The 18,655-nt window shown below is 36.7% G+C and overlaps 1 protein-coding gene across 1 annotated transcript in view; it reads right to left on the bottom strand.

Annotated features, from left to right (window-relative positions):
- Positions 1-1,118: 1,118 nt before the first annotated feature.
- Positions 1,119-18,655, bottom strand: part of LOC150087767 (pseudouridylate synthase TRUB2, mitochondrial) — a 72,000-nt gene continuing 54,463 nt past the window's right edge. The window contains exons 8-9 of the mRNA XM_090369873.1: positions 18,496-18,632; positions 1,119-1,420 (exon numbers count right to left, since the gene is read on the bottom strand). Of these exons, the coding sequence (XP_090225999.1) occupies positions 1,119-1,420; positions 18,496-18,632 (439 nt within the window). The remainder of the gene's footprint in view (positions 1,421-18,495; positions 18,633-18,655) is intronic.

Below are 18,655 nucleotides of genomic sequence, written 5' to 3'. Positions count from 1 at the left end.
GTATTCACCAAGTTGATCTGTCCATATCTAACAACCTGACTCCCAATGGATGGATTTCATGAATTTTATATTTGATTTTAGAAAGATTTGTTGAACTGCCCCAAATTTCATTAAAACTGGACAAACAGAAATCCCGCAATTATTATTATTTTTTTTCCATATGTATCATATGGACTATCTACATACTATAGTTGTAATTGAGGCACTGGATGTTGCAGTCATCCCATTCACAATTTGAATGAATGGGAGATATGGCAGATGCATAGAAAATTAACGTTCTTAGTTTAGGTAGTGTGCCTATGAAAGCCACTGCTTTTTAAGAGCTTGTTTTTTGTTAGGAGTTTATTAAATATATCAATCATGAATTATCACTATTTGCTTGTTATATTAATCACAGCCAAAATGGAAAATGTGTATTATATTTCAGCTATTAAAATCAGGAGAAAATAAGTAAAGTATATTACAAAAATGCTGATTGCATACTACAATCTGGGGTACATGTTACCATTTGTTTATTTTATTAAATCAAAGATCCGTGAAATATGTATTGCATTTCAATTTTTATTGAAAAATCCAGGAGGAAACAAGTATTACAAAACGTTGAGTGAGCATTTTCTTTTTAGATATAATTTGTAAGATATGTGCATGAAGTGAAGACATTTACTTTTATATATTAATAATTAATTAATTAGTTATTTACTTTTCATTTCTATCGATCACAGAAAAAGGAAAAATTCAATTAATTTAAGAAATAAAAATCAAATGTGCCTGAAATGTAAAACAATATGTACATTACCCAACTTACTGATATCATTAGTGGCTAGCTACATCAATAAATATTGACCATATTTAACTAAAAAAAGCCATTCTAAGAATATTTCATATTAACAACTATTTCACATGTATGTTATGCAACCAATAAGCTTTTAACATACAGATTCAAGCTTAAATCAGATATTAATAGATAACAGGAATTCACTGTAAAAAGAAAACAAAAAATTCCTTTTTAACTACTGAAACTCAGTCGGGTTGTCAGTCAGTATTAATATCTCTTCTGTGCTAAAACTTTTGGGATTATACTTTCAAAGATATTATTTTTTAAATTAAAATTACACAAATTAATAAGTTTCATCTTCTAAGAAATCTAATGCATTATCCCTTTTTTCTTCTAAATTAATATGCTGAAAATTAGCTGATTCTGGAAGAATTTCATGTGGCTTGAGTAACTCTCTGCAATGGTGAATATTACTTAAAATGTGTTGCAATGTCCAGTGTTTACGTAATAAAGCATCATCCACACTGAAATAGCCATATTTAGTCTGTGTTATCTGGTTACATACTGCACAAGATTTAAGCTTCAAGGCAATATTATTAACTAAAGAAGTTAAATATTCTTCCTCCTCATTAATGCAATGCACCTCTGTCGATAAAATAGGAGTGGAGAAAAAAAAGAAAAAAAAAATTAAATAGAGTTAACAAAAAAAACAGGATATCTTGACATATTTGTAAAAATACATTTGTAGTATCAGTACATTCAAAAACTAAAACCAATTTCATCAAAAATTTCTTATATAAGAGGATTACCATCCTCTTGATCTCTGTCAGAATAAACATATTCACAAATATTTGCATGTTTTACAATTCTGTAATTCCTTATTCATCGAGATTAAAATTTCCATTCACTTACTATTTTTTTTTATTTAACTTTTACTAATATTCAGGAATAGAAAGTCAATAGTTTTGCTTCTTTTGGCATTCATTAGCATTAGTGGAGGCATATGATGCAAGAAAGCAACCTTATACAGCATCAGAAAAAAAAAAACTTCCCATTTCACCCATCCATTCGCTCCAAATGTTTGTCTATTTCTGCCTTGAATTTATTTAAGCTATCAACTTCTACGTCAGAGGGAAGTTTGTTCCAGCAATCAACCACCCGCTGGCTAAAGGTAAATTTCTACACATCTGTTCTACAACTAACTTTCCTCAATTTGAATTTATGTCCCCTCAGACGATTAATCTGGGCAAGAGGAAGAATCCCATAAGCATTGAGCATGCTCAAACCATTCAAGACCTTATACACTTCAATCAGATCACCTTGCAAGTGCCTAGTCTCCAGACACTGTAATTTGCAAACCTTAAGCCTTTCTTCGTAAGAGCAACCCTTTGTTCCATTCACTAAACTTGTTGCCCTTCTTTGTACTCGTTCCAGCAGCTCTACATCCTTCCTAAAATGAGCCAACCCCCCCCCCCAATCCTGTGTAGTACTCAAGGTGTGGCCTGACCATTGCCTTATACAAGTGGATAATCACCTTATCCCTGCTAGAAAAGTTCCTGTATATCTTTGACAAGACACCATAAGCTACTCTTGCAGACTGTCTACACTGCTCAGAAAACTTTATAGCTGACTGCACAATAACCCTCAGATCTTTTTCATTCTCTACTACTCTGAGTGTAGTACGCACCAGTTGCTACGTTGCTCTGGGTTACTGCTTCCCATTTGCACATTCGTCAATGTTAAACTTCAGTTGTCACCTCAGCCTATCTACTCAACTTTTCTAGATTCTGTTGCAGCAGCGTACTGTCATTAGTGTCCTTAACAACCCTGCAGACCTCTGTGTTGTCTGCAGACTTGGACATTAAGCCTAAAATACCATCATCAATATCATTTATAAATTCAGAAAACAACAATGGACCCAACACTGAACCTGGGGAACTCCACTAATAACATTAGTCCACAAAGAGCAGTGTCCACTGATTACCACTCTGTCTACTTCCACTCAACCATCCCTTTATTCATAGCAGCAATTTGCCTCCAATGCCACACTGCTCCAATTTGTGCAACAGTATCAAAAGCCTTTCTAAGATCCAAATATATAATATCAAAATTATTCTTTGCATCCAGTTCCTTTGTGATCATATCAGAGAATCCAATCAAAATGGTCAGACAAGAATTCCCCTTAACAAACCCATGCTGTGTCCGAGCTATAACTGAAGTCTTGTCCAGATGATCGTGCAGTGCTTCTTTAACCAGTGCCTCCATTAATTTCCCTGAACAGAAGTTAAACTAGCAGGTCTGTAATTACTTGTGTTGCCCTTTGATCTTCCTTTGTGAATTGGGGTCACATTTGCACATCTCCAGTCCATGGGTAACTTCCCTGAGTCCAAGGAAGTTCTCATAATTATGGCTAAGTGTTTGCTTACTTGGTTTGCTGCCTCCTTTACTGTAACTGGATAGATCCCATCCACCACAGGTGCCTTTCTTATGTTTACCTTCAACAATTTCTCCTCCACTTTCCTCTCAGTTATTACAAAATCATCTAGTTCACTGCCAGAGTTTAATTCACCTCCGGCAATCCCCTCTCTGAATAACTGCTCATGTATGAATTTAGATGCAAAATACTCGTTTAGTTTGTTAGCTACCTGAGCAGTATCATCAACAATTGAACCATCGATATCAAGTGGACAAATCTGATTCATCCCCTTCCTTCTAGAGTTTACATAAATAAAGAACTCTATTAAGAACGCTATTTTTCTTTGCATCCTTTACCAAAGATTTCTCGTAATCTGCCTTTGCCTGCCTAACCTCCTTTGTGACTTGGTTACAGGCCAGCTTATATCTATCATAAGCTTCCGTGTCACCTGTTAATTTATATGTATTCAATGCATTTTTCTTCTCTGCCACATGTCTCATTATTTCATCTGACATCCATTTAGGCCTAAACCTTGAAAAATATTTCCTAGTTGGTATGAAAAGCCTAGTAGCTTCCAAGATTAATTCTTTGAATGTTTCCCATTTTGAATTTGCTGTTGATAACACCATCAGTTGGTCCCAACTTATAGAATTTAAAAACTGTTTCAAACCACCGTAGTCACCGTTACGAAAGCAAAAACCCTTCCCTTTACCCCTGATGGTAGTTACCTCTTTGAGAAAATCCAACTTTAGCACACTGTGATCACTGCCACCTAGTGGTTCCTTTATCTGCAGATTCTTAATACATGAAGAATCACTACTGACAATCAGATCAAGAGTATTACTCCCTCTAGTTGCCTCCCGAACACGCTGCTGTAGAAAACAATCATCCAATAAATCCATGAAAGCCTTGCTAGTGTGAGTGACCAACCCACAAATTCCAGTCAATATCTGGGAAATTGAAATCCCCCATTATAAGACTCTTTGAGTTACTGGCCCACTGTATTTCCCTGTACAGTTTCTTATAATCATCAGAGTCATTAGGCCTATAGCACACTCCTATTCTCAATTTTGCTTTCCCAGTGCTTATGTCACACCAAAACTGACTCGTCACTGCTCCGTCCACCAATGTCGACTGGTTGTACTTCCTTGGATTTTATGTTTCTTAACTAATAGCATAACCCCTTCTCCCTTCCTATCCTTCCTGTATACATTGTACTCCCCAAGTTCCATTTCTGCATTCCTTATATCTGTGTGACACCACGTCTCTGATATCCCAACAATATCTGACTTTGATGTTTTCACCAACGCCTCAAATTCATAAAATTTATTTACCAAACTCCTAGCATTGGTGTACAAGCAAGTATACATGCACCTGTTCCTATTCTTATCTACCTTAACATAGCCCATGTATTTACTTGTTCCACAATGACTTCCAGCAGTCTCTGAAATCCACTGCACCTTGTTTTCCAGGCTGCTGCTCATTCCCAATAGAAGCAGTGCAAGGACCACTTTCACCTCTGCCAGCAACTACTGTTAATCTATCAGTCCATGTATCCCCCCAAGCTAGCAGTTTTCCGACCCACCTAACACTGCCTCGATAGCATCAGCAAATATTCTTGCACCCTTTCTCTTTAAGTGTATCCCATCCCTGTAGAAGTAGTCGCTCCTGTTAACAAGCACAGAAGAGACTGAGAAATTAATAACTATGAATGCTTATGCTCTTGTAGTGCTGTCCTTATGACCCCATTAGCCTCACATACCACAACAGTGGTTTACAATTCATTATATGTTCTGTACTGTACTCTCAAACTAAGAATGTTTAGAATAAAACTCCAGTTAAAGTCTCCTGGGGTCAATCATAGGTTTATAGCTATAAACCTTCAGCTATACTCATAGTTTAGAGCTGAAGGTGGGGTATTCAGAACAAGAATAGGAATTTGGATGTTGTAGGATTAATATAGGTTTGGTGGCAACATTGTAAGTATCTTAATTGTGTGGGTAGGTTCATGATTATGTTAGAAGGGCAACAGGGTTCTTTTTTCAAGATATACTTGCTTGTTATGATTCCTATTTCTGCATTTTATCTGCTCTATTACTCTCCTTTTGAAAATATGTATGTGGTGATTGTTTATCTGCATACCATTGTTTCAGTTAATATTATTAGTTATGCTGATAATGATAATTAGGATTCTACTCTGCATTTTCTGTACTCTCAGTGGTTAAGACAGAGGTATTCTTAAAATCCCCTTGGTGATCCCAGCACCAAACGTGGAAAGTTGGATTCAATTTTGTTATTTGGGCCACAGACTATGTCTTGTTTATGTCCTTTAATTGCTGTGTTTTTAATAACCTTCTACCAGTTTGTCCAATATATGATTTTTGGCAATCTTTGCATTGTAAATTGTATACTGGATGTTTGGTGGAAAGAGTCTTTGTCAGGGGGTGAAGTGGGAGAGGGGATTTTAATGGTGTTACTTCTTAAATATGGTGCATAACCCATAATTTCTGGATATACTTTTAATTTGTTTGTTAATTGGAATGCACAGAGGATAGTAATGTACGTTTTTTCTTCTGTTTTTTTTGTTAAATGCATGTATGTTGAGATATTTCTCTTTTGTTGTTTTTATTGTTTTCATTGGGTTTTTTGTGTGTATACATTGTTGCTAAATATTTGGGAAATTTTGCTAATTTCTCTATTGAGTACCTCATCTTTACATATTATACAAGCTCTAAAAATGAAAATTTTAAGAATTCCTATTTTTGTTTCATGGGGTGACTGGAATTAAACTTTATAATAGCTACTGTATTTGTTGATTTTTTCATATATTTCTATTAAGAGAGTTATGCTTCTTTAACAAAAGATCTAGGAATAATATGCTTTTTCTTTCTCTATTTGTAGGAAAGTCTTGGGTAACCCAATTGAATTTGCAGATGAAATGAATAGGTACTCTGCATCAGTCTTTACTAACAAAAAGACCCGTTATGCTGAGAAGAGACTATCTGAGTGAGGCTGAGCCATATGAAATTAGTGATTTCATAATTACAGATGACTGTTTATTAGAAAAGCTTTTGAAAATAAAGGCAAGTAAGGCTCCCAGAGCTGAAGGCATATATCCGGTAGTTTTGAGGGAGACCATCAGGGAGGGAATTGAGCCATTCAGGTTAATTATGAGGGCATCTCTGGACTCGGAGGAGATTCCTTTGGATTGGAGAAGTGCCAACATATCACCAATACATAAAGGCAGTTCCAAGACAGAAGTTGGTAACTACAGACCATTTAGTCTGAATTCAGTGGTAGGAAAAATCTTAGAGGCAATGATTAAAAGTGCAATCCAGGAACATTTAGATAGATATGGTATTCTGAAGGACACACAACATTGCTTTTTAAGTGAAAATCATGTTTAACTAACTTACTGGGCTCTTTTGACAGAGTTACTCATGAACTGGATGTAGGGAACATTTCAACATAGTTTATTTGGATTTTAGCAAGGCATTTGAAATGTTACTGTATAAGCTTGAACAGGTTGGGGTTACTGGTAAGATGGATTGTTGGGTGGCTGCAGGGCAGAAGGCATGGAGTTGTGATTAATGGATATCCTGCAGATTGGTATAATGTCAGGAGTGGAGTTCCTCAAGGATCAGTTCTTGGACCGCTGTTGTTTCTTGTTTTCATAAATGACATTGACGAAGGGATAGAAGACATGATGTAAAAATTTGCAGACAACATAAAGATTAGTAGAGTTGTTAATGATCAGTGTCAAGCAGGGCTCCTTCAGGATGACCTGAACAGACTTCAAAGATGGCCAGAAGTGACAGCTGTGTTTTAATGCTGCTAAATGCAAGGTCTTAAACTTAGGGAATAGCAACTCACAAATAAATTATACACAATTGGTGGGTTGAAATAAAAACAGTACAGGAGGAAAGGAATCTGGGAGTTACAATATGGGCAGATATGACGTTTTTTGATCAGTGTAAGGAAGCAGCCAGCCAGCCAGGAAAGTCCATGGTGTCCTATCAGTGATTTATCAAACATTATCCTGTAGAGATAGGGAGGTCATTATCCCACTGTATGAGGCAATTGTAAGACCACATTTGAATATTATGTTCAAGTATGAATACCTCATCTGAAAAAAAGATGAAACCTCTTGAACGGGTCCAAATACAGGCATTTCAAATGGCAAGACTGGCAAAAGTATGACTGTATGAGGAAAGATTCCAATTATGCGGGCTACAGAGCTTGGGAACTAGGTTAACCCGATTGAGGTTTATAAAGTTCTGAGAGGGATTTAGTAAAATGAAAGAAAGTTGAATTTTAACTGTTATAAAGAATTCCAGAACTAGGGGCCATAGATTCAAATTACAGGGGTTGAGGTTTAGATTATATTGTAGGAAGTTTTCTTTTAGCCAGCAAGTCGCTGATTGCTGGAACAAGTTGCCCATGTGGGTGGTTGAGGCTGACAGTTTGAATAAATTCAAAGGTCAACTGGATAGTTACCTGTGTGAGGAGGTAACAATCCAGTACCGAAAATACAAATTTTTTAAGCATATAAGCATATAATTTGTATTTTCTTATCTATTTGGTGTGTTATTTTTTTTTACCACTGCAGAAAAAGCCCGTGGCTTTCTTGCATTATAATGGTGAATACTATTACTATTTGTATTTTATATTTTATGCATGGATGTACCATATTTAGGTAGTTGTGAAAGTTGTTTAATTCCTCTAATCCAGGAGTGACCTACTTAATTTGTGATGTGATCTACTTTTTTTCCTTCAAAATGTGCCACCATCTACCGTCTCAAAAATTACATTGCACAAGGTGCACAAATCGAGAGATGACTGTATATTTAAAATTCGTTGTGATCGGCCGAAATGAAATTAAATCCACGATCGACTTGTTGGCCACCCCTGCTCTAATCCATGTGGACAAAAGGTTATAATGCTATTCCAATATATGGATTTTAGGAGGAAATTGTCTAAGGTTGTCGATGCTTATGCTAATCTATCCATGAAGATTTCTCATGAATAAATGTGGAATCAAATTAATAACTTCATGTAAATCAAGTCAACATAATTTACTGGTTTCTATCTTTACAGTAACTGAAGAAGTGGTACATGAAGTACCACAAAACTTCTCAGAATAATCTGTAATTATTTAAGAAATTAAAGAATGACTGATCATGCATTAAGGATTCCTTATGTGCTATGATATAACGACTAGATCATAAGTATAGCGTAGCTTAATTTTCAACACTCACCTCATAATAATCTGCTTGATTTGATGAAACTTATAACAGGTAGATAGTAATTATAAAAAGTTGGAATTCTGATAAGTAGCTATTTGTAACTTAGTGTAATTATAAATTTTTAAAAAAACTTAAAAATTACTAAATTATGAGCTTTAAAACGTGTTAAAATTTGCCTAAGAAAGGAAAGTGCACATTCCATTCTATGGTTGTCTTATTAAATTCTGTATGTATTAAAAATACATGAATTTAGTAGGAGCAGAGAGTAGTCAGAAATTGACATTCCTCTGGTAGATGACACTGAGGCCACTTACCTTCTTTAATGACACAGTGATGAGGGAGTGCAAAGTAGATGGTCAAAGTCTGCTGATGGGTGGAGGTAAGAAGGTTAGTTAATAACCAGAACCAGGCTATTTTGCCTCAGAATTAATAAAACCTGTACACATTTAGATATTGAGAACCACTTATACTTGGATATAGTAGTTTGTGTTGTGTTACTCTTTGTTTTTTTTATGGTTGATGCTTTTTTTTTTTTTTTTTTCCTTTTATAAATTTCTGTTCATGACACTACAAATGAAATAAAACATTTCATATTGTCATGAAAACAAGTAACAATTATGATTAAGTCTAACAAATTTTAAGACAGTTTACATTACAAAATTCAAAAAAAACTTTTTCTTCATTAAATAATGTAAATGTACATTGTTCACTAAAATATTAGAGAATATAATTAATAGAGTTAGTTTTCCTTTCAAAGCAACGACAGCCGCAATCAATACCGAACAAGTCACATTATTCAATATATTAAAATAAAATAAGTTTAATCTGCTTCATACAGCAAGTAAAGATTTCTGCAACATTTTGATGACCAATCAGATGAAATATTTATTTTGTGGTTTTTCATTTTTGTTTCAATGAAGGAATGCAAATGGTCAGCCTCTCTGTGTATGAGCAAACCTTCTAAGTACTTCTGAATCGCTTTTATTCCATCGAAATTTACTATTAAACTACTGTCAAATAGTAAATTTCAATAAATTTTACATTCAAGAAATGTTGAAATAGAATAAGTTGTTTTTTTTTTTTTTTTTTTTTGGTAGTTGTTGGCACATAGGCTTCTGTGGCCATAATGCACCTCCCAAGGTTTTTGCAGTACTTTGATCCAAGCCCAAGGCGGGAATCAAACCCGCGACCTTTGGGTTGTCAGGCAGGCACTTTACCTACCCGGCTAGCCCGGTCGGCACAATAAGTTGTTAAACACCTTTCTTTTTAGGCATTATACATAACAAAATAAATCATGTGAAACTGTCTAACTGTTTCTCCTGGCATATAAAACTTTTAACTATAAAAGTAACCAAAAATTAAATGTAAAAATAACCAAAAAAAAAAATAATAATAATAATAGTTACTGAAATGTGAATGGTTAATAAAATATATAATTTCTTCAATTATATCATAAAAGAAACTTTTCCACAAAGCTAATAATATAAATATCAAATAATATTTAAGTGTGGTAGGTTCGATTTAGTATTAGTATTAGTAATGGCCGCATGGTGCAAGAAAGCCTATGGCTTATGCTGCACCAGCCAAAAAAAAAAAAAAAAAAAGAATAAAACAATGATAAAAAAATAATAATAAATAATAATAATTAATAAAAGAAAAGAAAATTAAACCTATCATCCTATGTGCTTCCCTCACCCAAAGGTACTATCCAGATGATCTTTGAATTTCCCCAAACTGTCAGCCTCTACCACCCATGTAGGCAACTTATTACAGTAATTTTATAACTCGCTGGCTAAAATAAAACTTCCTGCAGTCCAATCTAAACATTTCCCTCTGTAACTTGAATTTATGTCCCCTAGTTCTAGCATCATTTATAATCTTGAAAATTTCATCCTCATTCATTTTACTGATGCCTCTCAGAGTCTTAAACACCTCAATCAAATCTCTTCTAAGGTGTCTAGTTTCCAAGCTCTGCAACCCACATATTCAAAGTCATTCTTCATAAGGACGCCCTTTTGCCGATCTCACAGGCAAGTTACCCGTCTTTGCACCCTTTCAAGAAGCTCAATGTCTTTCTTTAGGTGCGTTCTCCATACTTGAACACAGTATTGCAAGTGTAGTCTAACAAAAGCCTTATGTGATGGGATTATCACATCCCTATCTCTACTTGCAAAAGTTCGATAGATCACTGATAGGACACCATGGGCCTTCCTTGCAACCTGTTTACAATGCTCAGAGAATTTCATGTCTGACCGTATCGTAAACACCCAAGTCCCTTTCCTCCAGTACTGGGTTTAGTTGAACTCCACCAAGTGAATAAGTTATTTTGGGATTACTGTTTCCCAGGTGTAATACCTTACACTTTGTTGGATTAAAGCATAGCTGCCATTTTTCTGACCCTTCCTGAAGTCTATCTAGGTCTCTCTCTCTGAAGAAACTCAGCTTAATAGTGATCATTAACTACTCTACCAATTTTAACATCATCTGCAAATTTAGACATCACACCCTTCATCGATGTCGTTTATGAAAATTAAAAACAACAGTGGTCCTAATACTGATCCTTGGGGAACCCCACTTCTTACATCAACCCAATCTGAGGAATAGTCATTTATCACAACCCTCTGCCTCCTGCCCTGAAGCCATCCTGCTATCCATCTAAGGATTTTCCCAGTGATTCCAACCCGTTCCAGCTTATAAAGCAACTGCTCATGTGGGACTGAATCAAAAGCTTTGCTGAAATTTAAATAAACAATGTCGAAATTATTCCCTAAATCCAGCTCGTGAGTGACCCTTTCAAAATAGCGAACCAGATTTGTTTAACATGATTTTCCCTTTACAAAACCATGCTGAGTATCCTTGAGAATTTCAATTCGATCCAAATGATCCTGAATTCTACCCTTGATCACTGCCTCCATGATTTTCCCTACCACTGAAGTCAGACTGACAGGTCGATAATTTCCCACTTCACTCTTAGAGCCACCCATACTCTTAGAGTATGGGAGATACATTGACACTTTTCCAATCCAAGGGAATCTCCCCAGGGTCTAGTGATGCAAGCATAATTAGCCTCAATGGTTCAATGCACTCACTTGCCGCCTCCCTTAAGATTATAGGGTATAATCCATCAACTCCAGGAGCCTTACTGGCCTGTAGGCTCCAAAGTTTTTTCATTAAATAATCTTGCAAAATTTCAATATCATTACTTACATATTTTTCAACTTCGCTCCCACAATTTCTCATTTCCACAAAAGGTTTTTCATTTGTAAATATTGATGCAAAATAACTGTTGAGTTCATCTGCAACAGTAGCTGGTGTATTTAATACCATCCCCTTTCCCTTACGTAAAGGTCTGATCTGGTTTGTCCTGCTCTTCTTGGCATTTATATATGTGAAGAATTCTTTATCCCCCCTCTTTGCTCTGTTTGCTAGTGATTTCTCATAAACTGCCTCTGCCTGTCGAACTTTTTCTTTGGCTCTATTGTTTGTTGTTTGGTTTTTAGGAGCATTAGCAACTAAGGCCATATTGCTCCGGGAATATGCAGTGGTCACTCCCTTGACCTTTCCGCATCCTCCGTATTTGGTGGTGATGGGGTCGAACCCCAGTCTAATCAAGAAGCGTATGCTACGCACTGCTGCTGCTCCTCATCCGGCTACGGAGGCGCCCTTGGCTCTATTACAGATCATCTTGTAGCTGTTATAGGCTTCAGTACTTTTTATTGCTCTGTAACCTTTCCATGCCACCTTTTTCTGCTCAAGTAATGTGGCAACTTCACTATTCATCCAACTTGAAACCCTCCGCGTGGAGTATTTTTTTAATGGTAAATACGCATTCAAGGCATCTGTGATTAATCTTTTAAAAGCATACCACAGTTCAATTGTATTCATTTTCTGCACGATATCTACCCAGTTAATAGAGGCCATGTAGTACCATAAGTTATCGTAATTTCCTTTTCTGAAATTAAAACCCATTCCTTTGCCCTTTACTGCTGCTACCTCTCTCATCATCATCATCCATTGTACAACTCCGTGATCACTTCCTGCTACTGGTTCCTCTACTGTCAGCCCTGTTATGTCATCTGATTCATGGGTGATGATGAGGACTACGATATTCTTTTCTCTAGTATTTCCCTGACATGTTGATACAAAACAGTCATCTAGTTGATTTTAAAATTTTGTTCCCCATGTCAAGTTTCCTTCCCATTTAATCCAATCAATTAGAGGCAAATTGAAATCACCCATAATAAGACATTGACGCTTACTTGCCCATTCCATTTGCATGTAGAAGCTTTCGTCATAATCTCCACAATCACCTGGCCTGTAGATTACTCCTACTCGCATTATACCTTTGTTTCCAACTATCTCACACCATACAGATTCTATGCTAGCATTTGAAACTTCTGAATCAGGGAAAGCTATCGTTGCACTCAGGCTGCTTCTGATAAGAAGCATTACCCCACCACCCCTTCTATCTACCCTATACTTCCTAAATACATTATACAAGCCATACTGAAACTTATCATCCCCAATTTCCGGGTGGCACCACGTCTCCGTAAGCCCTATTTTGTCCGCGTTACTTGTTTTAACCAGCAGTTCAAATTCGCTCATTTCTAACATTACTATATAAATAATTAAGACTTAACTGTTCTTGTATATTTAACTACCCTAACACAACCCTTGAAGTTTTTTAGGCTCTCTTCCCTGGCATTAGCTACCTGCTCACTTGAAACGTTTCTGTCCCCAGAACATATAGATATGTCCAGTTGGGGTAACAGATAAGAATTCTTGAGGTATGTGCAAGAGTTACTTTGACCAATATTATCAGATAAACGCATATCAGTATTACCCACATCCCCCCCTAACTAGAAGTTTCCCTGAACCTTTAAGGTATCCTCAATAATACTGGCAAAAACTTTTGCACAACCTTTGTTTAAGTGTATCCCGTCTCTACAAAACAAATTCCTTCTACCTACAAGTGTGGGCCATGCTGATAGAAATTTCCCCCCTAAAGCCTTGCAGAGTCCAAGTCTTGAGTTAATCCACAAGGCTTTTAATATATAATCCCTCCTATCATGTCTGGGCAGAATTGCAGACACATAGACATTGTGGCCTAGCTCGTGGCATTTCCTCAGCATGGTCCTGTATTTTTCCAACAAATCGTCAGATCATGTACGTTTAAATGTCATTAGTCCCCACATGAATAATAATATTCTCTTTACCCCCCCCCCTTAAAATCTGACAATCTGTTGGTGACATCATTAATAGTTGCTCCCGGCAGACATACCCTGGTTCTACTCCACCTATCCTTATTACAAAAAATATTCCCAGTTTCCCTGACAATGGAGTCTCCTAATAAAACAAGATTTCTAGGTAGTTTAAGAGTTGGAGATTAATTTATTTCTCCATTACTTTAGAAAGAGTAGAAGTAACTGCAATGAGACGATAATTGGATGGGAGAGATTTGTCACCCTTTTTAGCAACTGGCTGGATATGAGCAAATTTCCAAGCAGAAGGAAAAACACTTTATGAAAAAAGGCGGCAAAGAACAAGAATAATTTCAGTAGCACAGGTTTTGAGAACAAGTGGAGAAATACCGTCGGGACCTGGAGCTTTCTTAGCATCAAGATTCGTCAAAATCCTTCTGATATCCTTTTGACGGAAGACCACAGGAGGCATTGAATGGAGCATGCTGGGAGGTGTTTTACCAAGATCATTAATACGTAAGTTGGAAAAAAAATGGGATTCTAGCAGGTCAGCTTTATCTTTGGCTGAAGTGACAATAGAACCATCTGGTTTTGACAGAGGTAGGAGCAGAGATGGGCAAAAGTTGCAGCCAGTAACTTTGGCAAGAGACCAGAATGCTCGGCTACCATTAGTTCAAGAAGCAAGTTTTCTATTCTTAGCCTGTTCAAACTCTAGTTTGGACTGATTAATAACTGCTTTACAATTGTTGTGAGCTTTGGTGTAGGCAGAAAATGAAACTGAAGAATTGGAAACAAGCCAATTACAATATGCAAAGTTCTTCTCTTGAACAGCCTTAGCACATTTATTGGAAAATCAAGGTTTAGATAAAGGACAAGATTTTAGTGGATTGTGGAATAAAGGATTCCATTCCTGCAAGAAAAATTTTACTGACACGATCTGAGCAAACATTGATATCAGAAGTTTTGAAACAGTAATCCAACCAAGCAAAAGAAGAATAGAAATCTCGCAGATCATCCCATTTTACATTCTTGTAATGCCAAACAATACGAGGTTGGGAATAGCCATGAGATAAAGGCTCCAATGGAGAAGAGACAATCATCAAGTTGTGATCCGAGATGCCTAAACGACCACTCACTTCAACCGTGTACTTAGAAGGGTTTTTTGTGAGAAAAAGATCAAGCGTGTTGGCTGAATGGTTAGGATTGTCTGGTATTCTTGTAGGTAAATGAACAATCTGTGCAAGGTCATTAGTAATTGCAAAAGCCTCAGCATCTCAACCAGCTGGGTCGGTGTGACTAGAAAACGGAAGCCAGCTGGAGTTGTGAACATTAAAATCGCCAAGGAAAATTACCTCACTGTTAGGAAAGTTTGACTGGAGAAAGTCAAGTTGTAAAGAGAGGAAGTCAAAGAGCTCCAAGTGATTAATGGAGTTCGGAGAACGGTAGAGACAACAGATGAATTTGACACAATGAGATAGAGAGATTTTAAGCCTGAGAAGATTGAAAAGCGGAGATTCCAAATTACCAAGTCTCTGACAGGGAATATCGGAACGGACATATGCACAAGTACTACCTTTGAGGCAAAAGGAATCATACAGCAAATAATTTGGGCAACTGAGATGAGCAGTAGTCGAATCAACCGATAACTGAGATTCTGTCAGAAAAAGTACATGGGGTTTGGCAGACTGCAAGTGGAAATGGACATCGTTGAGATTAGAATTGAGACCACGTATATTTGTGAAATGAATTAGGAAGTGTTTGGGTGGTTTAGATGTTTTGCAGATAAGCTTACTCTATTAGTTTGACAATTCATGGTGCATTCAATGGTAAGAAAAAGTGGGTGGAACATACTGTATGAAGTAATGAAATTTTTGGATATGGCATATACATGGTAAGAATATACCCAGATCCTTGACATAACGTGGCCTCGACAATGCCCCCCCCACACACACACTACTCGGACTCCCTCCAGTCACTATCTGGAAGAGTAGAGGTAGCAAGATTATACACTAGCTGATTCGGAAGCTTCCTAGAGAATTACCAATAGGTTCGGTCCAGTGAACTAACTAACGGCTGGCATGTGAACACCGTTTCTTAAAACGGTGTTCTCAGGCCAGCCGAAATGTAAGGAAGATTGGATCTCGCCATGATGTTCATCATAACCTCAAAAGTCATCAATCATATTGTATGATGGAAGAAATGGGGAAGGGTTGACTTCAACTTAGCTCTGGAGACTAAACATGGGTTCCACCACATCAAGTCTCCAATAAGCAAAGTGGTGGTATTGCACCAGTTGATGAGAGTCATCTACCACCTAGTATTGCCTGGTAACACAAAGGGGTGGCATTCCTCCATGTGGTGTGGGCGCCACACCTCGACCTCTGCTTACGTTGGTTCACACCTGGGTGGTCACCCACCGTGTGCTTATGCATGGAGGTTATACCCAGGATTACTAACAGTCCAACCTTCGTGAAGGTGCAAGCAGAGGATTTGGCTGTCACAGACCATCCGGACTTTGCCGAAATTGGGTCCACTTGACTTTAGTGTCACCCGAATATCAGTTCCATCAGCATTTTAGACTCCCAGGTAGCAAGTACAGCTTGTCTAGCATATCTGAGAGAATGTCTGTGACAACCTCAAGGACCAAATATTATGAACCTGGTTCATAATAATACCTACATAAACCCAACAGATAACAGCACCTTCAATAATGAAAATAAAACCAGTACTATGCTATGAAAATGTTGCCCATAACAGAAAAATAAAGCTCAGCCACCACAGTTCTGAATGATGCACCCAGTATATAATGCACTCCTGTAACTTTCTCAATGCATACATATATCATCAGTAAATGGTGTGAAAGATGATTTTTCAGTTACCTTGGTCCATAATCAACTTTCTTTTTCATACTCCTTCTCCCACTAATCTCTACTACTTTTATTTATATATATATATAGACAAAAAGGTAGTTAACAGTGTATTTGTGTATTTGGTAGGGGAGTTGCACTATCAGGTGTAATAACCATGGAAGAATTGAGAGAACCAGTATGCTAAAAAACAAGTTACCTGAAATAAAATGCAGTTAATATAATTATTGTAAGTACCTAAAGCTGTGGGTCCGAGGACTTTAACTATTTCATCCGGGGGTCGGCAGTGAAAATCGTAGGAGCCACTGCAATAAGCCAGGTCTCTGTTTCTGTTATGTCATTTGTCTTGTCCTGTCTTCGTTATTGTTTATGTTTATTTTTAATCTTAAAAATATTATTTTGATTTCTTTAACATTACCATTATTGACTTAAACATGAGGCAATCCAGTCATCCATCCAGGGACCAACTGTGGTACAGGTTTGCAACTTTATTCACCTCCATTCCAATTACTTTTTGCTGTTCTTTTTACTATATTTTATTTCTCGTGAGCAATTAGGCTGGCCGAAAGCAATATTGAGATGCTATTTCTGTACTATCGCTACTTGTTTTCTTCTATTACGAAGTTTAGTGTATTTTACACACTACTTTGTTAGTTTTTGTTTCTCCCTCTGCTAGCTTTTTGCCTCATCTGTTTAATTGCTCACTTCCCCGTCACACAGGTACAGTTCCTGTTTACAAATTCACACCTTCCCCCCCACCCACTAGGCTACTTCAAATGACAGATATATACACCACATGTGAACACTCGGCTCGCTCCTTCAGTCACCATTGACTTTCAACGTCTTCTGGTCCATGCAGCCAGTAAGTTTTCTTGTTTTGCCCGATCTCTTAGATTTCTTTGATTTTATATTTCATTCTTCTTTTTCCACAGGATTCTATTGGCATGAACTTATTTATTTATTATTATTATTTTTTAAAGTTTATTAATTCTTTTCTTCCTTCTGGTCTCTGTCGGGTTGGCTATGATGTATACGTATACCTTTTACGTGTACATCATAACAGAAACAGAGACCTGGCTTATGGCAGTAGCTCCTACAATTTTCGCTGCCAACCCCCAGACGAAGTAGTTAAAGTCCTAGGACTCACAGCTTTAGGTACTTACAATAATTATATTAACTGCATTTTATTTCAGGTAACGTGTTTTTTAGCATACTGGTTCTCTCAATTCTTCCATGGTTATTACACCTGATAGTGGCAACTCCCCTACCAAATACACAAATAACTACCTTTTTGTCTATTTTTCATTGTGGTTTACCTCATTGTGGTTTTTTATACGTTTACTGTAGTACCCCGGATCCATAACTGAGTCTTATATATATTTTATATATATTTTTTATAAAATTTTTTAAATTTTAATTTCTCATTCCTGTTTACTAAGACTTTCAGTAATTTCACTGCATCGTTATCATTTTTTATATTTATATATATATATATACACACTTCTCCAATAACTCCCATCAATGCTGCAAATGAAAATATCTATTCCACTCACACACAAGAGACAATACCACTACACAGACTTACTCCTGGTTTCCTGTGTGCAGTGCTGATTAATATGGGCACTTCTTGTCCAGTATTGAAAGTAGCCATGTGTCTTCACAGTGTCACCTTTCAATTTTAGCTTACATCAAGGGGAAAGAAGTTAACGGTCTTGATCATGGAGAATACTCTGAGTAGAGGGATGTAATCAAGAAACCAAAGGCTTTGCAACATAATGCTAATTAATAAAAATTTTCTCTACCATGGAGTACACTGAGCGGTTAATTGAGGTTAGCCTAAATAGAAATAATTTGCAAAGAAAAATAACTCATTTAAGGTCAAAGTTTCGGTTAGATTGAGCAGGAGGCACCCACACATCAAGATGTCTGATTCTCTAATATTTGGGTAGAACAATATGAATGGCATTCAAAGATAAAAAAAATACTTTACCAAGAGTAAAATATGGTAACCTGAACTCAGTACACTTAATACTATATATAAGTGTTGGAGAGTTATCAGCAGGACGAACAATTCCTTTACTAGCCAACTCATAAGCTGATTGATCAGTTAGGTTTACTCCAGCATAACTGAAAAAAAAAGTTCAAAGTTA

Source organism: Mastigoproctus giganteus, chromosome 3, assembly GCF_048544385.1.
Source record: "Mastigoproctus giganteus isolate SK-2022 chromosome 3, ASM4854438v1, whole genome shotgun sequence".
Lineage (NCBI taxonomy): Eukaryota > Metazoa > Arthropoda > Arachnida > Uropygi > Thelyphonidae > Mastigoproctus > Mastigoproctus giganteus.
The sequence above is the reverse complement of the archived record's forward strand: the minus strand, read 5'-3'. Positions and strand labels throughout refer to the sequence as shown.